General features: G+C 34.6%; 1 protein-coding gene across 4 annotated transcripts in view; it reads left to right on the top strand.

The window, feature by feature from the left end:
• ZNF280C (zinc finger protein 280C) overlaps window positions 1–23755 on the top strand; it is a 77330-nt gene that overhangs the window by 9264 nt on the left and 44311 nt on the right. For all 4 annotated transcript variants that reach the window (XR_005985741.1, XM_041742146.1, XM_041742144.1 and 1 more), the window contains exons 2-9: window positions 392–437; window positions 564–616; window positions 6619–6765; window positions 9187–9252; window positions 9383–9519; window positions 14722–14836; window positions 17768–17938; window positions 18084–18190. Coding sequence is in view for 3 of the 4 variants with exons in the window: in XM_041742146.1 (XP_041598080.1) it covers window positions 580–616; window positions 6619–6765; window positions 9187–9252; window positions 9383–9519; window positions 14722–14836; window positions 17768–17938; window positions 18084–18190 (780 nt within the window). In the remaining variant the exon portion in view is untranslated. The remainder of the gene's footprint in view (window positions 1–391; window positions 438–563; window positions 617–6618; window positions 6766–9186; window positions 9253–9382; window positions 9520–14721; window positions 14837–17767; window positions 17939–18083; window positions 18191–23755) is intronic.

Here is a 23755-nt window from a genome sequence, read left to right as displayed (position 1 = left end):
TATATAAACTAAAACTTTTTTGTATGTGTTTTCCTGTAATATTTATTTCTGAAATACAGAAAATAAGTAATGGTTAAAGATTAATGTCACTTTAGCATTTCAAAATTGAGATTAACTAAAACATGTAGTACAAATTGATTACTCATAGTTACAAAAAGGTGCTTTTCAAAACTTATTTGTAATTTAATAATCTATGAGATTTCTTCAAGTCATAAAGACGTAATACTTTAAACATTTTATTTGCTAAATTTGCATTTACAATTAGGTTAAGTGAGTAGCATGCGTATATCAAACATATCAAACTCAAAAGGTAAGATTATGTAGGAGAAAATGATTAAATGTGAATACATTTAATAAATCCACTCTAATAGTAGGTATCTTTATTTTATAGGGCAGAAAACTAAGACCTAACTTGCTGTCTTCTCTTGAGTCATATGGTGAGTTTGCTGGAGATCAAAATTAGACCCAAAGATTTCTGAATCCCAAGTTTCATGTTTCAATATTTGGTGTTAAAGGAATAAAGGTACTCATAAAATTGGTGGATGTTATGTGTTGGTGCCTAGGTGACTCTGCAACTTGATGGATGACGACAACGACAACCCTTCTCAATCAAAAAGTAAGTATTGCTGCTGCAAGTGATACTAGTATGCATGGCTTTTGTACTGATAATCTTGCTTCATGAGAATAGATGAGAGAAACAAGTATGCACATTTAAAAAATACTTAAATTTATTAAAGTAATACATAATCATAGTAAAAGAAGACAACATATAATAAAAATGTCTGTAAAGTAGAAATGAAGTGTTTCTCATCTCCAGAGGTAACTACTATTATTGGTTTGTTATACATAATCGCAAACTATTTTCTCTGCATAGACAAAAAATAAATTATTTCTAAATAAGACCATATTATATATGCTATTATGTGCCTTTAAAATTTTTTTACTCAACAATCTATCTTGAAATATTGACAGTGGTAGTACCCAGTTAAAAAAATGAGGAAGACCTATGTGTCAGACGTGGTATCAAGACTATGGCATCGACATAGATATAAATGATTTTTATATTTTTTAAAGATTTTATTTATTGATTTTTCTATTATCTGTATATATGTGCCCTTATTTTTTTTATTTGGCATTGCCTGACTGCCTAGTTTCTTAGTTCACTGATTATCATGTTAAGTGCTGATGCTTATCCAATAGACTACCATGTATAGGAGGAGATACAAAGGAAAAAGAAAGTAATTTCTTCACTCTTACTTTGTATCTTAGTTTGGTATGAAACGTGTACAGTTAAGAAATACACATCAAGAGGGATGCCTGGGTGGCTCAGTCGGTCGAGCCCTGACTCTTGATCTCAGGGTCATAAGCTCAAGCCCCATATTAGATGTGGAGCCGACTTAAAAAAATACACTTTAAGAAACAGTGAGCATGGGATCCCTGGGTGGCTCAGCAGTCTGGCGCCTGCCTTCGGCCCAGGGCATAATCCTGGAGTCCCGGGATCTAGTCCCACATCAGGCTTCCTGCATGGAGCCTGCTTCTCCTCTGTCTGTGTCTCTGCCTCTCTCTCCCTCTCTCTCTGTGTGTCTCTCATGAATAAATAAATAAAATCTTTTTTTAAAAAAAGAAACAGCAGTTTGAGATCATATAAAGTAAATATTGAACTGCATGGCATAGAATGTCAATGTAGTAAAAGGTGGAGGAAAAACAAGGTGTACTGGTTTATTGAGGAAGTTGTAACTGAACCAAGAGTTGGGAATTAGGATTTTGTTGAGTATTTGCTTGAGGTTAGGTTAGTATTTTATGTAACGTTTTTCTCAGTCTACATTGCCACTTCTATTAGGTAGATATTGTACCCATAATAGAGTTGAAAAAACAAGATACAAGTAATTTCTCCAGTCACACGATTAGAAATGGTGCAATGAAGATTTAAACTATTCAATTTGGTGTCAAGTTCATGTTCCTTCTATGCTTGAATAACGTGGACAATATAAGGTAAGGAGGAAGAATGTTTTAGATAGAAGAAACACTACAAAGGAAGACTCAAGGGGGCACAATGAGGATGGTGTTTTCAAGTATTCAGAATATGCAAATGCTAAACTGTAAGTTACTCTTTTAATTATTTGACTTAGACCATTCTGTATATGTGTTTTTAAACTAAAGTTAGGCAAGAAAGTTCATAAAACTGGTTACATTTGGAAGAGTGAGAAGGTTTTTGTTTTGTTCTGTATTTTGGTAAGTAAACCACTAAACATTAAACAACATTATGCTGAGAAATGATTTTGGCATATCTACATAGATGAGGAAATTAAATTAAAAAAATTTTAATTTAAAAGAATCGTGCCTATATGTTAAGGTGCTTGGTTTTTTCTAAAGATTTTATTTATTTGAGGTAGAGAGTGAGAGTGAGAGAAAGATCACACAGTGGGGAAGAAGGTGAGGGAGAGGGACAAGGAAAAGCAAACTCCCCACTGAGCAGGGAGCCTGACTCAGGGCTCCATCTCAGGACCCCGGGATCATGACCTGAGCTGAAGGCAGACGCTTAGCTGACTGAGCCACCCAGACGCCCCAAGGTGTTTCTTTTGTAAGCCATCCCCAGATCACTATTTTCACACACTAATTTTGAGTCAAAATTAGAAATGACATTTAATCTAGTAAAATTACCTTTAGAAATGATTGCATTTAACAAATAAAGATATTATTGTCTGAAAAAAACAGATGATTATTCTCTAAGCTAGAATCCTGGAGTTGTTTTGTTTTGTTTGTTATTTTTTAGTTGTTTCTCCATCCACATCTCACTCCATATATCCAGTACCACTTAATCCGTTCTCATTGCTATTATATTTAGGGGCTCCCTCAATACTTTTTTAAAAGATTTTCTTTGAGAGAGAGAAAGAGAACACAAGCAGGGGCAGGGACAGAGGAAGAAGCAGACTCCCAGTTGATCAGGGAGCCCAACGCAGGGCTCTACCCCAGGACCCTGAGATCATGACCTGAGCCAAAGGCAGATGCTGAGCCACCCAGGCACCCCCTCAGTACTTTTTAAAAAGCGTAACAATGCATGCATAGTTTTAGAAAAGAAATAATCTGAAAATTGTAAGTACATAACCAGTTTCTTGAACGGTAAGTGTGAGAGAGTGGTGTGCATGTGTTCTGGGCCTGTTACTCCCTATTTTTGTAAGGCATTCATTTTCAATAGTTGAACTTTTTTTCTAATAGTTATTTCCATATTTCTAAATTTTTAACACATTCACATACTGCTGTCTCTTAAATCAAACTTTTTTTTTTGCCATTATCTAATAATTTTTCTCCCAAGGAACAAGATGATTTCTTAAGATTTTATTTATTTATTCATGAGAGACACAGAGAGAGAGAGACAGAGACATAGGCAGAGGGAGAAGGAGACTCCCTGCAAGGAGCCCAATGTGGGACTTGATCCCGGACTCCAGGATCACACCATGAGCTGAAGGCAGATGCTCAACTGCTGAGCCACCCAGGTGTCCTGGAACAAGATGATATTAGTCTTCTGATGCTTACCCCTCCCTCCAAGCATCTCCCAAATATTGTTCACTGTTGAGTATAGTACTATGGTATTAATGTTATGGGTACATTCCCTTTTTCTCTTTTTTGTGTATACCCAGATATTTAAATTTTTCATTTTTTAAGATTTGCTAAATTTTCTTTTATTTGTTATTGAAGTATAGTTGACTAAATATGCTAAGTTTTATTAAAGTCTATAGCCAAGTCTTCTTACACCCTTCTATAGCCTCTTAACTCAATTTTCTACATGGTAAAACTGATCGGGTAATCTAACATTTTAATTTTTCGATCTTTGTGTGTGTGTGGTCTCCTGGAGACATTTCTCCTGGGAATAATGTTCTCTTGCTCTACTCTGGCTGGTTGTTATCTAGACCTATTGACTAGCTATTATCTTGGAACTTTCTCTGTCTTTGTATTGTGTTGAATGTTATGTTTTCTGCATTCTCTATCTTCCTCCTTCTGAAATCCCGTATTTTGGTGGATTCCTCCTAAGAAAGGGTGAATGGGGGGTAAATTTTGCATGATATTGGTGATCTTTATTTTTGATGAAAGAATATATACCTTAAGCTTGATGAAAACCTTGGCTGGCGGATACAGAATTCTAAATTGAAAATTATTTCAACTAATACTTTTGAAAGCATTACTCATTCTCTCTCTCTCTGATTTTAGGATAGTTTCTGTCTCCAGGATTCTCAAATCTCATGATGTATTCTTCTACTGTAGATTTTTTTCTTGGTTATTTTGCTAGGTTCTGGTAGGCCTTTTCAATCTGGACATTTATGTTCTTTAGACCTGGGAATTTCTTTGGTGTTTTTCCTTTGATTACATCCCCTTTCCTTTTTCTCTGTTACTTTTCTGGAACTTTTATTAGGTGAGTTGTACCTTTGAAATTGATTTCTAATAACTTCATCTACTTTGTGTGTGTGTGTATTGTCTTTTAGTTCCTTTTATAGGATATTTATTCAACTTTGGCGTTTGGGTTTGGGGGTTCTTTTACTGAATTTTGGCTGTCTTATTTTTAAACTTTATATATTCTGAATGCTACTTTTTATAACATTCTTGTCTTATTTCTCTGAAAATGCTAATTACATTATCTCTAATAACTTGCATTCTGTACTGTCTCTGTTTTCCTTAAGATCTTTTAATCTGTTTTAATAATTTGGTCTTTCACATTGGAGGTTTAGTAGCATTAGTGGTTCAATGGTAGAATTCTCACCTGCCACATTGTAGGTTTAGTCATATTTCTGGTACTTCTTGGTTGTCTACCCATATTTAAGAATGAGGCACTAAAATGCTTCCTTGGGGGCAGCCCAGGTGGCTCAGCAGTTTAGCGCTGCCTTTGGCCCAGGGTGTGATCCTGGAGACCCGGGATCGAGTCCCACGTTGGGCTCCCTGCATGGAGCCTGCTTCTCCCTCTGCCTGTGTCTCTGCCTCTCTCTCTCTGTCTCTTGTGAATGAATAAATAAAATATTTTTAAAAAATAAAAAAATAAAATGCTTCCTTAGAACTCTGCTTGGTCAGCACTAGTAGACTGGTGGTATTCCCAGTATGTTTTTTGCTTAGTTTCTTCAGGTGAGAAATGTCTCATCTTTCCTGAGATGGAATAAACCTCACGTAAGTCCCCTATTTTCATTCTTGCACCTCATCCCTGCTTTGCTCTGTACAGCCCTGGTGTTTCTGAACCTAGTTCAGTTTTTCTAGTATCTCTCCAACCTATTACCTCTTATAGTTTATTTCCTTTTTGTTAATATAATTATATATAGTTATAATCATATTCTGTTCATAAAACTGAAATTCCTTTTGATTGGATCTGATTATTCTTTTTTAAAGTTTTTATTTAAATTCCAGTTAGTTAACATCCAGTGTAATATTAGTTTTAGGTGTTCAATATAGTAAGCACTTCTATACAACACCCGGTACTCATCAAACCAAGTGCATTCCTTAATCCCCATCACCTACTTCACTCATTCCTCCATGAAACCATCAGTTTGTTCTCTATAGTTAGAAATCTGATTCTTGGTTTGCCTCTCTCTCTCTTTTTTCCCCTTATGCTCATTTGTTTTGTTAAATTCCACATGTAAGTGGAATCATATGGTGTTTGTCTTTCTCTGACTTACTTCACTTAGCATAATACTCTCTAGCTCCATCCACATTGTTGCCAGTGACAAGATTTCATTCTTTTTATGGCCAAGTAATATTCCACTGTATATACATACCGTATATATGTATGTATGTGTATATATACACACACACACACACACACATACTGTTCTTTATCCATTCATCAGTCAATGGACATTTGGGCCATTTTGATAATTTGGCTCTTGTAGATAATGCTGCTGTAAACATAGGGGTGCATGTATCCCTTTGAATTAGTATTTTTGTGTCCTTTGGGTAAATACCTAGTAGTGCAGTTGCTGGATTATGGAGTAGTTCTGTTTTTAACTTTTTGAGGATCCTCCGTACTGTTTTCCAGAGGGACTGCACCAGTTTGCATTCCCACCAACAGTGCAGAAAGGTTCCCCTTTCTCCATATCCTCGTCAACACCTGTTGTTTCTTGTGTTCTTAATTTTATCCTTCTGACAGGTGTGAGGTGATATCTCATTGTAGTTTTCATTTACAAGTTTTGGATTTGATTATTCTTAAAATTTATTGGCAACTACTAATAACTACTGTCATCTGTTACTTAGCTGGCTAGCTTAATTTTACTAGTCTAGATCTTAGAAATTGAATGGCATTTCTTATTTTTGGTAGCAGGTACTGACTGCAAATATCAATTCAGTAATTAACATTAAGATTGTTAAAGTATATCTCAAGTATCATACTATGCATTACAAAAAAGTTACTTAAAAAAATAAGATGTGGGGGCGCCGGGGTGGCTCAGCGGTTGAGTGTCTGCCTTCAGCTCAGGGCATAATCCCGGGGTCCTGGGATCAAGTCCCACGTAGGGCTCCCTGAATGGAGCCTGCTTCTCCCTCTCCCTCTGCCTCTGTCTCTGCCTTTCTCTCTCTGTGTCTCTCATGAATAAATAAATAAAATCTTAAAAAAAAATAAGATGTGTTTCTCCTTTTGAAAATTAGATAATTCAAAAATGGCAGAACTCTTTATGGAATGTGAAGAAGAAGAGCTGGAACCATGGCAGAAGAAAGTTGAAGAAATTCTGGATGAAGATGATGATGAGCTGATCTTTGTTGGAGAGATATCAAGTTCAAAACCAGCCATTTCAAGTAAGCATTTATTTCAGGGAAGTAAAGTTTTATAAGTTGCTGTTTCTAATAGGAAAACACGTGGACTGTCTTATACATCCTTGTTATTCTGTAAGGAGTTGGAGCATACAGGTCAGTAAGAATTTGTGAGAATCAGAGGGAGGATGTGGTTGGGGACTTGAGTAGGGTGAAGAGGTTGAAATATCATTTGAGAGAAAAGGGAAATGTTAACTAAGTTAACTAAAGATTAAGATTACCTAACAGCACTATAAGCCCTCTGAAATTGGAAATCATAAGTTTAGTGGAGCTAAGTAGCCTATTCACCTCTTAATTGTTAATTTTTCTTTTTCTCCTTTAAGCCCAAACATACTTAGAAAAGGAAGTGTTTGGAATGCCTTGCTTAAAATATCAGAATACTAAATAAGTTTGTGTTAGTCTCTGATGGGGGTTCTCATATCCAGGCAACTACCTCATTACAGTGTCATCTTGAATCATGGCTACAAAATGAACAGGCACTGCATGATTATACAATCTCTAGTATGTGTACCACTATGGGCTATAGTTTCTGGCCACACCCATCTTCCAGCAACTCCTCATTATATTCATGAAGGAAGGAAGGTCTGGTCTTTAGCCACTGTACTTGTACAATGCAGGCAGTTAGCACACTTAATCATCTTGGCTTTCTAGCAGAATCCAGTAATTTGGTGGATTGTTAGATTTCAGTTAGAGTAATTAGACTTGATATTGTGATAATGTTATAGTGATGACACTTGTTAAAGTGAAAAGTGTGTAACCTGCAGAGGAACAATGTACTGAATTTCGGGGTACAAAGATGAAGTAGGTTCTTTTTCATTATATTTACTTTTTTTAAGCCAGGATGATTTAGCAAAGAATGTAGCCAGCATACCAGTGTTCTCTTACTTACCTAGGCAGTGTGTAATGTTGTGGTTAAGAAATGAGTTTTTAATTTTTTGAAAACCCTGTTCTTCTCTTGACTCTAAACTTCGAATAGCACTTCTATTCAGTTTTATCAGAGAGAGAATAATATAATTTAATTCTCAATATCATTTCCTGCGGCAAATTGAGAGATGCTAAGTGGAATGCCACTTCAATTATAAAATGAAGTAAGTATGTTGGCATGTTTGTTGCTGATAGTGGAACAGAATATTATAATTTTTGTTTCCTAGTTGCTGTGATTATTTTTATCCTAAAATATTACCATATTTCAAAATTATTGTTCAGATCATCTTATTGAAAGCATAGCCGTTCACGTTGGATTTATATCAACTGTAGATAACTGTTAACTAGGATAATGTGTATTAGTTTTAAGTGATTCTATCAGAAAGAAACTTGACCCCAGTGAAATTTCTTTTCTAAATGAACTCAAAATTTAAATGATTTTATTGATGTTTTATGTGTGAGCCATAAAATATTTTTGGTATATGGAACATGAGCTAAATATTTATATAGAATCATCATAGGGCAGCCCAGGTGGCTCAGCAGTTTAGCGCCACCTTCAGCCCAGGGCCTGATCCTGGAGACCCGGGATCAAGTCCCACGTCAGGCTCCCCACATGGAGCCTGCTTCTCCCTCTGCCTGTATCTCTGCCTCTCTCTCTCTCTCTCTCTCTCTCTCTCTCTCATAAATCAATAAAATCTTTTTAAAAAAGAACCATCATGAAGTTGGGGCGATGATAAAAAGTTGTGTTTGATAGATTACAGTCACCAAAAAGTACTACAGGTTTAACTCTTTAATGGCTTGAGTAAATACTTATTTTAAATTTCTGAATGAAAACAATATCAAGTTGGTTGATATTTTTCTCCTAGAAGACTTCTGTAGTACCCAGTCTTAGAGTACTGAATTTCCATTATCATAAAACAACCCTACTATTGTGTGACCCTTTACTTTATGGAATTATTCTATGACATCTGATTCTTTTCTACTGGGAGGAGAAAAAGGAAAAATTTTGAGGTTTTATGAGATTTTTAAAATGCTTCCACCTTTTCCTGATGAGCAATTTTAGGCAAATCTCTACTTTTCCAAATTTTTGATTCCTCAATAACCTAGAAGTTATGGGTTCACATGGGTACAGGAGTGAGCAATCTTAAACTGATACATAGGGTTGTGAGAGACTCAAATTGACTTTTGGTATAATAGTAGATTTGAGATACTCTGGTAAACTCTAAATTTAGTCTGCAGTCTTCAGTAGTGTCCTTTTCAGAATTTCAGTGGTACAGATACTATGATCAGCTTACCCATGATGAAACTTCCAGGGTTTTGGGGGTATGAATGTGGCATGGGGAATGGGGAAGGGTTTGATCTGGAATCACCATTGAGAGAAAGAAATATACTTCAATTATTTGTTGTCTGTGGATATATTTTTGGAGTTTACTTATTTTAATATACAAATAATGAATTTTAAAATAAATACAATTTTTTTAGATATTTTGAACAGAGGCAACCCCAGCTCATCTTCAAAGGGAATAAAGAATGAGACACTCACTCAAGGTATAGCATTATTATACCATTTTAATCTTTTTTTTTTTTTTTTTTACCATTTTAATCTTAAAGTGAAATATTTTGACAAAATTGGTTGTATAGAAAAATATTCAATATATTGTGTAATTTTAAAATGCAGGTGCTACGGATCCATTCAAGCCTGCAAGTCAACACTACAAAGATCCAACATCAAATCCAGTGGCTGCCTTGCCTAAATGTCATCCTGAATCTAAATCTTCACAAAACTCTGCTATTGTTCAGAATGTGTCTAAACCTGTAAGTGTTTCTGAAACTACACAATTAGCTCAGGGACACATTGAATATTATAATACCCAGTTAGAATTGTGGACTATCATAGCTAGTCACCATTCCATAATCACGATCAGAAAATGTCACTATCTTTATGACAACTCAACCAATACCTGTAACTGTAGGAACTAACCAACTTGTCAGTAAATCAGGTAATATGCTTAAATTAACTAGGTATAATATTGAAAACTATGCTATCTAAAGGTGAGTAAAAAATAATCAGTAATGAATGTTGTATAATGACAAAATTCCTAAGAGGGTAAACAGAACCAGGTATTCTTATTTGGGAAGATTGTTCTGAGGTCATTGTTGCTGTTTGCTTTGAAAACATATTTTCATGGCTTAGCTTTTAAAAATTTTAACAGAAGTAATATTTAATGGTATTATTTAACATTTGTTATTCTGTTATTATGGGTAAGTCTTTATTCTAAATGCTGTATATAAATTAATATATATATATATTTTAAATTAATATATTTAATTCTTCTGATTTCCCTATGAGGTAGGCATGATTATCATCTCCATTTTATAGTTGAGGAAACAGACTCAGGCTAAATAAATCACTCAAGGCCATAGCTGGTAAATCAAGGATGGATCTGGGATTTGCTGAGCAGGGAGCCTGATGTAGGGCTCAATCCCAGGACCCTGAGATCATGACGTGAGCCAAAGTCAGATGCCTAACCAACTGAGCCACCCAGGTGCCCCAGCCCAGAGGTTTTAAAATATGCATGTACACCTATCCATTCATACATTTAAGTATTGCTATACATAGAAATGTTGCCTTAAAGCAACATTATAGTTCACAGAATATTAGGGTTTCCCTAAAACCTTTTCAGGGGTTCATGAAGTTAAAACTGTTGTGATAATTATGCTGAGACATTTCTTCTTTTCACTGTCAACATTTGTACTGAAGATGCAAAAGCAATGGAGGGTAAAACTGCTGGTGCCTTAATTTGAATGAAGGCAATGGCACCAAATGGTACTGATAGTTTTTCATTAATGACCATCAAGCACTCACAGTAGAAACATTTCACTTTCACTTGAGAATAACCTTGAAGAAGTAATAAATTACTATTTTCATTAACTAACACTTATTTTGAAATACTCTGGGATGAAATGGGTAGTATGCATAAAGGACTTCTGTATCTACACTATGAAGGTTTTCTTGAGGAAAACCACTTGAATTGCAAACTGAACTAGCTGCTGTTTTAATGGAACACCATTTTTGCTTGAAAGAATGATCGACAAAGCACCATGTATTAATGATTGCAACGTAACAATGGTATCACAAAATTCAGCAGCTTAAAGCAGTATACACTTATTATCTCGTGGTTTCTCTTAGGAGTCAGGGCATGGCTTTACTGGGTCCTCTGCTTCAAGGTCTCAAAAGGCTGTGATCAAGGTGTCAGCCAGAGCTGCCATATCATTTAATACTGCTTCCAAACTCGCATGGTCATTGGCAGTATCCAGTTCTTTGTGGGTTGTCAGGCTGAGGGCATCAGTTTATTGCTGCTGTCAGCCAGAGACTGCCCTCAGTTCTTTGCCATGTAAACCTTCCTCACATGGTTGCTATTTTAAAGCCAGCCGTGAAAAGTGAATCCTCAGCAAAATGGGCTAACACAATCATGTACATTCTGTCACATTTGCCACATTCTGTTGGTTAGAAGCAATCACCGGCTACCCCACGCTCAAGGAGAGATTACACGAGGGTGTATATATCAGGAGGGAGTCATGGGGGCCACTTCTAGAATCTGCCACACAGTTTTTCAGTCCTTAAAAATGTACAAAGCATGCCTGTGATAGAAAAAAAAAAAAGCTTGATTGTATTCTTGCAAGTGATAAGATTTGAGCTTTCAAGCAAAAATTAGATTTTTGTGGGTGGGGTGCCTGGCTGGCTCAGTTGGAGGAGCATGTGACTCTTGATTTCAGAGTCGTGCATTTGAGCCCCACATTGGGGCTTTAAATAAAACCTTTTTAAAAACTAGATTTTTGGCAAACTTGTATCTGTATTCTGAAACAATTAATAGTAATATGAGTCCTGGAGGAGTAGTCCAAGAAACCTAGATGGAAAATGAAAGACTTGAGTGTTGATTCTGTTTCTAGCTAAAGCATTGTTATAACCTCAGTGGGCTTCACTTTCTTCATTTTTTAAAAAGATTTTGTTTATTCATGAGAGACAGAGGCAGGCTCCATACAGGGAGCCCGATCCCAGGACTCCAGGATCACACCCTGAGCTGAAGGCAGGTGCTTAACCACTGAGCCACCCAGGCATCCTGCTTTCTTCATTTTTAAAATGAGAATCTGGACCCAAACCACTGGCTCTCAAACTTGGATCCTCTAGGCAACCACAGCTGTTCTTAATAAAAACTTAATAGGTGTTCCTGATAACGACAGGCTGCCGTAAATGCTAAAATTATTTTATTTTAGCTGGAATCAGACTGATTCAGTGGTTTCTCATGCTATCATAAGCCGTTTGGCATTTAAGAAAAGCAAAATCAAAAACAAAACAAAAAAGGAACATGATTATTTACATGGAGACAGATGAAAATTATTAGGTCCTACGTTGGACCTAGGGAAGGAGAACAATGGAGGGGGTAGTATCTTTCATATTTAAAAAATTAGAAACTAGAGCTCATTCAGACTCAGGACTTTTTGTTTTTGTTGGCATGGTTGTTTAAACCAGGCTCCCCAATCAATTTCCCAGTCCACCAGACCTTTAAAAACAGGTTTTTGTCATTTGATCTGGGGTGAGGTCTGGGCGTAATATATTTTTTTTAACTCTCTAGGTGATTCTAATGTGAGCCAGGGTGGAGAATGACCGATCTATATTTTCAAATAAATTGAAAATCCTATGTAAGGAAATTTTCTCTGAAAATTTTAAGCTTTTTTTTCTTCTTTTTACCACAACAACTCTTTAGGGCAGTCTAGAAGATTATTATTGTCCCTTTTAATGTCAGTGTGATATAGCTTAAGGGCCCAGGCTTTTTTTTTAAGTAGGCTCCATGCCCATAGGGCTTGAACTCAGGACCCTGAGATCAGATCAGGTCTTGATCTTGATCTCAGATCAGGTGGGACGGATGCCTTGAGTGCCTGAGTCAGTTAAGTTTCTGGCTCTTAGTCTCAGATCAGGTCGTGATCTCCATGCCCGGAGCCTCCTTAGAGAAAAAAAAAAGAGTCAGATGATTAACCCACTGAGCCACCCAAGTATCCCAAGAACCCAGGCTTTATAATCAAGCCAACCTCGGTTCTAATTCCAGCTTTAGCATCAATAACAAGCTGGGTTGTATTGGGAACCTTATTTAACTTTATTGAACTTTAGTTTACCTATTTATAAAGTAGGAAATAATATTAGGTCTTTATTAGTACTGTTGTGATAACTACTTGATATAATACATGTACTGTAAAAGAGTCAAGTACATTTTAAATAGACAGTAATTGATGGCTGTTATTTCAGTTGGAAAGGTGAAAACTTGAATCTCAGAAGTGAATGGCCCAAGGCTCCACAGTTAAATAAATGGAGGTCTTTTTTTTAAGGATTTTATTTATTCATGAGAGACAGAGAGAAAGGCAGAGACATAGGCAGAGGGAGAAGCAGGCTCCCTCCTGGGAGCCCAATGCAGGACTCAATCCTAGGACCCCAGGATCACGACCTGAGCCAGAGGCAGACGTTCAACCACTAAGCCACCCAGGCATCCCTAAATAGAGGTCTTTTAATCCCAGTCTTTTGCTTCTTGTACCTCGCTGTTCTATTTGTTATCTTTCTGAACTATCTTGTGAGATATAAAAAATTCCCAACTGGAGAATTATTTTAATAAGTTATTTGTTGAATAATATGTCTACTCTCTGAAATGGTGATACTTAATTGGCCAGAGTTATCACCTAGGAAAAGGTTTAAAATATTAACTTTATTTGGAGGAACTTTTGTGAAAGAGCTGTTTGGAGAATTGCTAGTGAATATTTTCCATTTTTAAGTGCAAATATTTAGAGAAAATATGTACCTTGCAGGAAGATTATGCTTGGGTACAGTTAAGTCATAAAGCCATTATCGAGTCATATAGCCATGTTATATAAAATATGTCAAGGCTCAAATGCAGAAATCTGTTTTACGCTCAAATTCTAGGAGTGGAATGGTTTGGGTCAGTTTAGTATGTGCCTCCATAACTTCTTACTAAACCCATGTAAACAGAAAATTTAATAAAGTAAAATTCTTAAAACCTGATTTTTCTCAACTTGTAAGCACAAAACATGCAAGCAAAAGCCTTATATTCCTATTGTAAAGGTACTATGTACGGGGGTGGTATTTAGAAAAGAAACAGAAAATGATACATATTGTACTTCGATTTTGTTTTTTGCAGATGGTTAGAGTGTATAGAATATATCAATTAGAATTATTTCATACACAGATATCTGTTCTTTTTTTCACTGAATTTTATATTGGAAACATTTTTATTTGTTTTTGGTTATTTTTCAAAAGCATGATGTTACATTAGTCTATCATTTAATTTATCTAACAATTTCTCCTCCATTGTTGGACATACAGGTTTTTATTTTTTCCTATTATAAATAATTCTCCATTAAATATTTTCATTTCATTAACATAAATTCATGTAAGTGGAATATTTGAGTCAAAGGATGTGAACTTTTTGGGCACTTGGGCACTTGGGTGGCTCAGTCAGTTAAGCATCTGCCTTCAGCTTAGGTCATGATCCCAGCCCTGAGTCCAGCTCCCTGCTCAGTGGGGAGTCTGCTTTTCTCTCTCTCTGCTGCTCCCCCTGCTTGTGCTCTCTTGCTCTTTCTGCCAAACAGATAAAAAGCAAAATCTTTTTAAATAAAGGATATTAACTTTTTAAAGCCCTTGATAAGATATTGCCAAAATTTTCTTGCAGAAAAGCTGTACCAAAATGTCTACTTTGCCAATAATATTGTGATTATTTTTTAATTATAACTTTTAATTTCAAATTAAATTTAGATTTATAGAAAAATTACAGAAGTAATCCAGAGTTCCCATATAACCCATACCTGCTAAATGCTAATTTTGAGAGTAATAATTATCTCAGTGTTTTATAGTTTATTAATAATTAAATTATTAAGGTGTTATCTTTATAGTATTGTCATATAGTTAAGTTTACCTTTATAAAAGTTTATGAAACAAAATACAACTTTTTACAGGATTTTACAAAGAATTCGTCGCAAGTTGAATCGGATGATTCTTCAGATTTACTGTTTGACTTGACCCAGGATACAATTCCATTGTCTCAAGAGGGATCAACAGTTTATATAGAAGGTTTGGCTTAGCACTTTTCTGAATATAATAAAAAGAAACCTGATGAATATACATTGTGGAATGCATTTCTATTTTAAAACCCATACCTTCATGTTAAGCTTTTCCATATACCGTAAGATAGAAGCTATAAACCATGAATGCCTTTCTTGTGTGATTTTTTTTCTATAAATTTCTACTTAATAATAGGATGTTGTATTTCTTTCTATTAAGTTAGCTAACATGTATTTCTTGAGCTCGTTCTCACTTGGAACCAGCCATGGGCTGAAAAATCTTAATATAATTTCTGTCAGTCTAGGCAGTCTCCTGGTGGCCTAAAACTATTAAAAAAAGGTATTAATCATTTAGAAGGCCATGAATATGAGTAAAAGTACATGGTTATAGTTTATTTTTTAAATAGGCTAGTGTCTTTCTTTCCAAATAAATTATGTTGATATGATAATTAAGTATGATTAAAGAGTATTCTTATAAAAAGGGAATATTATAAAAATAGTAATTTGTACATAGCAAAGATCCATTGAAAGAATAATGAAAATTTTCAATTGAAGAATTACAATTCTTTGTGTACAATAACAAAGTTCTTCATTAACTTGAAATAAATTAGTATATCATGAAGGAATTTTATTTAGTAGAAAAATTCCCCATAATCAAAGCAATTGCTGTTAGTATATTAGTAAATTTGTTAAATTTCACTAAATGGACAGATGTACATAGAATTTTTTAATGTTTAAATTGTTTACTAATAAATTCATATATATTTACCAAATCAAAATAGAAAAAAAATTATAGTGATATGTTTGCCAAAAATACTTTTTCCCACTTTGATAAATGTGGGTTGTTACTTATCTACATGTCACTTATCTAGTCTGTAAAATAGCCAAGAACCAAAATAAACGATGAGGTAAAGTAGTCTGAAATTTGATTTTATAAAGTACATGATCATTATTCATAGAAAAAGTCTGAATTATTGAAGATTCTACCCGGTAATGACAGTGAGGCCTACTGTCTCTCTAAGTTGTTGTATTTCAGGGAGTGGAACTTTGCCTTGATGGTAAATAGGGTGACAGTCGATTAGGAAGGTGTAGGTTTGAGCCTGCATCCTAAAGATTTTTGTAGCCTTTATCAAGTCACCTCTTTACACTTCAATTTTCTCATTTTATTGAAATATGTGCTTTTATTTTTCTCAGGTAATACATTCATTCTCCAGACCTGAAGTCCATTTGAAGATATAATTTTAATTCTTGCTCTACTTATCTCAGGGCTGTTTTGAGGCTCAAATGAGATAAGTGACAAATGAAAAATGCATTAAACCTTTAAAGGATTTGATAATAAACAGTTCTTAGAATAATAATTAAGAATGGTAATATGTATTATGTGTTCAGAAACATGCTTAATGTACTCCTGTCAAGGATGATCACAGAAAGTTCTTGGAGAAGGTTTGATTTGAACTTGATTTTGAAGGAGAATAGGGTTTTTACTGGCACTGTTGAAAATAGTGGACAGCACAAGCCGGAGGCAATAGAGATAAACAAGTTAAAGGGTTAAAATTTAAAACTATTGAGCTCAGAGTGATTTTATTTAACTTGGAGATTCACTCATGGTTTTAAAAATTATATACACAACAGTCTATTTTTACTATACAGCCTGCGAGATAACTAGTTGCCAAAATACCAGTACTCATTGGTAACCTAAGCATCTAGGAATGTTAGTGATTACACAGAATCAGTCCCAAATGCCTGCAGTATAGCTGTCAGTAACCATGTCCTTGAAGATGGAGAAAAATCATTTCTGTGGTATCTCAAAGAATAAAACACAGATTTGACAGAGGAGCCCACAATGCTCTCATCTTCCTTGTATTTCTCTATTCTATTCCTTCTCTTAGTGTACAGTTGGAAGCATTAAAATATGATATGATGTGCCGTTTTATTTTTTATTTATTTTTTATTTATTTCTTATTTATTTTTATTTTTTTTGATGTGCAGTTTTAGAATATCACAAAGTACAATTGTGTGTTATTTTCAAAAAGACTTTTGCTATGTCTGGTTATTACCTAAATATGCCCACTTGTCTTGCAAATGCCCTGAATTACATGATCCTTTAGCCTTTAAAGTGATGGTTTTCAAGCTCAGAACTATGTAGTAATGAAATCTCCTCAAAAAGTCTAATTTTTTAAAACAAAGGTAAAAGAAGAGTTTTTCTATCTGCCTCAGGAATATAGTTTGAAGACCATTACTAGCTTTTTAAACCTTTTCATATGAATGAGCAAAGTATTGTTCAAGATTAGTTGTTTGTTCATAAGGAATAAACAGAAAATTTAAACCCATCATATTGTTAATAAGTGGGAAAAGAACCAATTTGAGTTTTCCATTAGACATCTTAAGTTTTTTTTTTAAGTATCTTAAAGGGTTTCTCCAAATTTTTAGAATAAAGGTTGTTTTTGTTCTCAAAGCCAAATGTATTTGAGCATCTAAAGATAAATTCATTTGTGGGAATTGAGTTTAGAACATTCTTTGTAAAAAAATAAAAATAACAAAAGATAACAAGAAAAAGAACATTCTTTGTGCTTTAATTTTTTTTCTTTTTTTGCTTAGGATTCTTTTGGTCTGACTTCTTTTATGATACCTATATATATTTCTTTATTTGAAAGTATTTTTAGAGTTTTCTTATATTAAAAAGTTTATTTCGTGAATTGTTCAAATACGTGTAGTTCAAGATAGCTGTTGTACAATTTCTTTCTACCTATTGATCTTATAAGTTTTTTGATCATATAAATTTTTATCATTCAGTCATTTGTATTATCTAATTAGATTATTTAATTTAGCTCCAAAACGTTTTTACTTGAATTCAAATATAAAGCCATTTTAGTAGCATTTGTAAGCAGTGTTCTATACCAAAGTATTTACACATATTTCTCCCACTATTTAAATATTGTAGGTATAGATCAGACTCTACCTATATTAAAACGTTCTTCTGCTTCTAAAGTAAACAGTGTTACTCCAAAAAAGCCAAAGACCAACGAAAGTGTTTCTGAAATAAGTCCTTGTGCTTCATTGTCTTTAACTAACTCTCCTCCGGCGACATCTTCCCATGTTATGATATCAAAAGGTAAATACAAATCTGGCATATAAAATAGAAATTATATTATTTATACATAAATTTTAGAAATTGTGATGAATTTTTAAACTTTTATTACTGGTTATTTAATGTTTAAAAAAGAATTTGAGCCTTAAAAGTCCTTAATCTATTTTAGGTACAAATACCTCATCTCCCCATAAAACTGGAACACCTTTTCTAAGATCTTGTCCAAAGTGCAATGTGAAGTTTAATCTTCTGGATCCTTTGAAATATCACATGAAGGTAAATCTTTTTCAAAGGTTGATTTTTAAAAATATTGACAAATCTCTGAAAAGACTAAAGATTGGAATATAGTAAATGCTAGTTTGTCCAGGTATTTAGATAAGAAATCTTCTCCTTGGTATTTCTATATAACTTAAGTAAAAATTGATATTCATGATGACTATCTTTATATAAGATTTTAAAATCTTTCCCAATCATGAAATCTTAAAAATTAGGCTTACATGTACGATAGTATATGCATATATTTTGGGGATGAGTATTAGAAAATACCAAGTAATCCTTGATAATTTTATTAGATGTAAAAATAGCTTTATCAACCATAAAATTATGGGTAAAAATATCCATTTTCTGGAACTGGATGCCAAAGTAAGGTGAAATTGACTGTGTGGGAGTTGCTTTAAAACTAAGGATGCTAGATCAAAGCTTTAGTTGTTGCTTTGTCTGAGAGATGTGATTGTCATTGATCTCTCTGAGGCTTGAGAAAATACATTAAACACAGTATATAGTACTTTAAGAAATGGAAGAAATAGACCTAAGTGAAGAAGGGATCTTCCCTATCTCTGACCTCTTTAAAGTATTATATCTAGGAGACTTTGTAAAAAGCCCGGTGTTTCTCTTAGTGACAGCCCTAAGAGTATTTGCAGATGTTGGAGCTTTCCTAGGTAAATAATTTATTTCTCAGATCTTAACATTTCTTTCTCTCCATTTCTGGCATTTTGCCATTGCCGGGCAGATCTCTGGGCAAGTCTCATTTGTAAAATCATTTGCCCCAACCAGCAAAAATGGTCCAGGGGTGGTTTATTCAACTCCAAATGGTTCCCAGATAAGTGAGTCCTGCACACCACAGCCACCGAGTCATGCAGGAGCTGCAACCTTTGTCCGGTAGGATCCCCAGGCAGCTGGCACACACATGTGGCATTTGAATCTCTATATATATGTAGGGTGCCTGAGCGAGACAGTCAGTTAAATGTCTGACTCTTGATCTTGGCTGAGGTAAGCCCTTGGGTAGGGTGGTAAGTTCGAGCTCTGTATTGGGTGGACCCATGCCCAGGGTGGACCTACTTAAAGAAAAAAAAAAGAATCTCTTTGCATATTGTGTTTTAGCTTTTAATGAAAATAATGTATTAATCAGAATATTTTATTGACTAGGTCATGCCATTCTTCAAGCTTCTTGTAAGACAGGCATTTTGTTTGGTGCTTAATCTTTCCTGTAACCTAAAAATTCCTTTCTTTTAAAGTTATTTTTTGTTTGGTGACATATGCATGTCACATTATTCAAAATCTTAGTCTTACATTTTGATGTCTAACACTCAGACACAAACTCCTAATGGTGGAGCATTTCACAAGAAATGATAGCATTAACTCAATCCAGTATATAGTTATAATATAAATTCTAGCTTTATGTTGGTGTAGGAAGCTCTTAATGTAATTTTCAAAGTACTAATTTTCAAAGTACTAATAAAGTATAAGGTCTAGGTATTACTCCACTTAAAATATTTTAGAAGATATTGCAGTGTTCTGTGTGTCTGTGGAAAGGTAGTCTGTATTCTTCTTGCATGCCCAATATAAATGGCAGGAAGTGGGAAAGGAGGCAAGAGAAAAGGCAATGCAGATTATATTCAGGAAAGAGGGGATAAGAAGAGTGCAAGGCAAAGAAGCAACTTAGGAAAAGTTATTGCTTGCTGTTTCAAGATTGGCAAATTTTTCATTGAAATTTAGCATTTTACAAAAAAATGTAGAAAGAAAAGTGTAAAATTCCAAATACAGTTACTTTATTCTTGAGTAAAATTATATTTGATTTATTATTTTAAAGATTTTATTTATTCATGAGAGACACAGAGAGAGGCAGAGACACAGGCAGAGGGAGAAGCAGGCTCCATGCAGGGAGCCCGACGCGGGACTCGATCCCGGGTCTCCAGGATCACACCCTGGGCTGAAGGCAGCACTAAACCACTGAGCCACCCGGGCTGCCCGGGGTTTTGGTTTTATATAAAATTCTACCAGTGTTTTCAATCTTCCTGTCTAACTAATATTGTATAGAGATACTTGATGTATTTATGTTTTGCATCATAGATGGAAAGAGAAAAGAAAGGGCTGAGTAATTTGGTTTTTTATTTAATTGGTGGGAAGGGTAATATAGTCATGTGAATCAGAAAGTATACGAAGTTAAGGTAGATGTTCGTCATCCTTTACTATCAAGGAAATGCGAATTAAAACTACAATAAGATATCACCTCACACCTGTCCGAATGGCTAAACTCAACAACACAAAAAACACAGGTGTTGGCAAGGATGTGTAGAAAAAGGAACCCTCATGTGCTATGGGTGGGAATGCAAACTGATGTGGAAAACAGTATGGAGGTTCCTCAAAAAGTAACAGAACTGCCCTACACCCAGCAATTGCATTACTGGGTATTTACCCAAAGACTACAAAAATACTAATTCAAAGAGATACATGGACCCTTATATTCATAGCATTATTTACTATAGCCAAGACATGAAAGCAGCCCAAGTGTCCATCAATTGATGAATGAATAAAGATATAAAGATGTGGAATATATACACAATGGAATATTTGGCCATAAAAAATGAAATATTGGCATTTACAATGACATGGATGGAATCAGAGTATAATGTTAAGTGAAATAACTCAAAGACCAATACCATATGATTTCACTTATATGTGGAATTTAAGAAACAAAACAAATGAGCAAAGGGAAAAAGAGAGACAAACCAAGAAACAGACTCCTAACTATAGAGAACAAACTGATGGTACCAGAGGGGAGGGGGGAAATTGGGTAGAATAGATGATGGAGATTAAGGAGTGCACTTGTGATGAATACCAGGTATTGTATGGAAGTGTTAAATCACTATATTGTACACTTGAAACTAATATAACACTGTATGTTAACTAACTTGAATTAAAATAAAAATTTTAAATAAAAAAGAAGGTAGACAGTCAAGAATCACACCCCATGGGATGCCTGGGTAGCTCAGTGATTGAGTCTGCCTTTGGCTCAGGTCATGATCCTGGGGTCCTGGGATCGAGTCCTGCACCAGGCTCCCCACAGGGAGCCTGCTTTTTCCTCTGCCTATGTCTCTGCCTCTCTCTGTGTGTCTCTCATGAATTAAAAAAAAAAGAATCCCACCCTATTTGTCTAGTTCCCAATACAACTTGCAAAGGAAATCATTTTTTTATTAACTTGTTTTATTTTTGACTTAATTTCTGAATATATAGGCACACATGAATGTTCTTATTTTGCATCTATTTTATACACAAATCATAGCATATTATATATATTTCTGCACCTGAAGAAAATGACAAATGTTCTCTAAAATGTAGTTTTTATTTCTTGTAGCATTGTTAGTAGTTAAAATTATATGGGACTTTTACATTTTAGCTTATGCATTTTCATATGTATCAGTTACATTTATATAATGTCAGGATTTCCATTTTGAAAAAAAATGTGAATTTTAGATTATTTGTGAATGATCTTTTGCTGTTGTTATAAATAAGTAGATTGGTATACCACAAAGATAATATTTTCATCCAAAGGAAGAATTTTTAGAATGTAAGTCGAACATCCTATCCATCTAAGACACAGCACTAAGCTTTGAAGTTTTATTTCATTTAATCCTTAGGAAATTCTTTAGGCCAGATCTTTTTCTTCTTGCTTTATGGCCAATTAACTGGTATAGCTGAGATTCAAACCTCAATCACTTTGATGGCAAAGCAAAGCCCAGGTTCCCACATTTTCCTCCCCATTTTGAAAACCGTATGGGCTGTTTTCTTGGATGTTATATAGAAACTTGAAAATAAGGGGTGTTTTTTGTTTTTAGAGTATGGTATTTGATAGTTATCAGATCTAACATACTAATATGTTATTGAGGTTGCTGTATCTTATATTCATCTACTTGCTCTGTCATTTTTTGAGTAAGCTTCAGTCTCAAATTAGCAATATTTTCCTTGATATCTTCCAATTCTGTTTTATACCCATTACTATTTAGGGTAATAAATAGATCTGTTGGACCTATCTCTTTTAACTTCATTGTGAATGTATCCTTTAGCATTCTTATGAAGTGTTCCATTTTTGGCCTGGATTCTATTATGTTTGACATCAATTTCACAATCCTTGTTCTCTCATTATTACCATTTGCCTGTTATATTCATTATCTTTTTATTTTCAAGCCTTCCAAATCACTTTGTTTTTGATATATTTCTTGCTTTTACATAATCATTTTTCTTTTGTAATCCTATGTGAAATTTCTTTCATCAGTAGCGGAGTTAAATCCACCTATTTGTATTCATTGATAGGATAGATTTAATTGGTCTTGATTCTGTCACAGTTTTTTGTTGTGCTTTATTTTTCTAAGATTTTCACTTTGTGGTTGCATTGTGAGCATGTTGTTTGGGTTTTTTAAGGTTTTATTTATTTATTCATGAGAGAGGCAAAGACATAGGCAGAGGGAGGAGCAGGCTCTTTGCAGGGAGCCTGATGTGGGACTCAATCCCGGCACTCCAGGATCACGACCTGAGCCAAAGGCACATGCTCAACCGCTGAGCCATCCAGGCATCCCTGTTGTTTGGGGTTTTAGAGAAATTTATATTTTTGCTCTCTGGTTATTCTCAAAGAATTCTTCTAGAGAAATTCCACAACTGAAAATTGTATACATTAAATGAACAGTTTTATCTCCTCAAAAATTAAAAGTTTATTTATGAAAGTATTCCATATTAGGGTCAGTTTGTATGAGGTCTTGATTTTATTCATGAGGTAGATTTCCCCTTCACATATTTCAGCATTCTAGGTAGAATGTGTTGAAGTTTTTAAATTGTAACTAATGCTTCTTTTTTTGTGTCCCATACGTTTTCCATTACCTTGAGTCTGGGGAATGGCAGGTTATCTGTGCTCAAAGTCTAGTTTCAACCAGGCCTTACCAAAATACTACTATAGGGATCCCTGGGTGGCGCAGTGGTTTAGCGCCTGCCTTTGGCCCAGGGCGCGATCCTGGAGACCCGGGATCGAATCCCACGTCGGGCTCCCGGTTCATGGAGCCTGCTTCTCCCTCTGCCTGTGTCTCTGCCTCTCTCTCTCTCTCTCTCACTGTATGCCTATCATAAATAAATAAAATAAGAAAAAAATTTAAAAAAACAAAAACAAAAACAAAATACTACTATATTATTTGATAATTTAGCATGTACATAATGGCATATAAAACTACCTTTCCTTTTAAGCTGTATCTTAACAGATATGAAATGAATGATTTTTGGCCAAGGATCAAATTATTAACTATTTATATCTGAAAATTATAATTACAAGGAAAATAATGTTAGATATATAGCCATCCCTGGTTTTATGTTTTTAATTTGTTTTTGAAGTTATTTCCTTATTAAGATAGATGTTTATTGTTGGAATTTTTTAGACTATAAAGAAAGAAGCCAACATTTTGGTGACTCTCCCCAGATATCTTGCCAAGCATATTTTTACATTAGCTGGCCCTAGTTATAAATACAGAATCATTTTTTTTGGTATCTGATTTTCTAAAGAGACCTAGTAAAACTTACATA

Source organism: Vulpes lagopus, chromosome X (genome assembly GCF_018345385.1).
Source record: "Vulpes lagopus strain Blue_001 chromosome X, ASM1834538v1, whole genome shotgun sequence".
Classification (NCBI taxonomy): domain Eukaryota; kingdom Metazoa; phylum Chordata; class Mammalia; order Carnivora; family Canidae; genus Vulpes; species Vulpes lagopus.
Note: the sequence above shows the minus strand (reverse complement) of the source record. Positions and strands in the feature narration are given on the sequence as shown.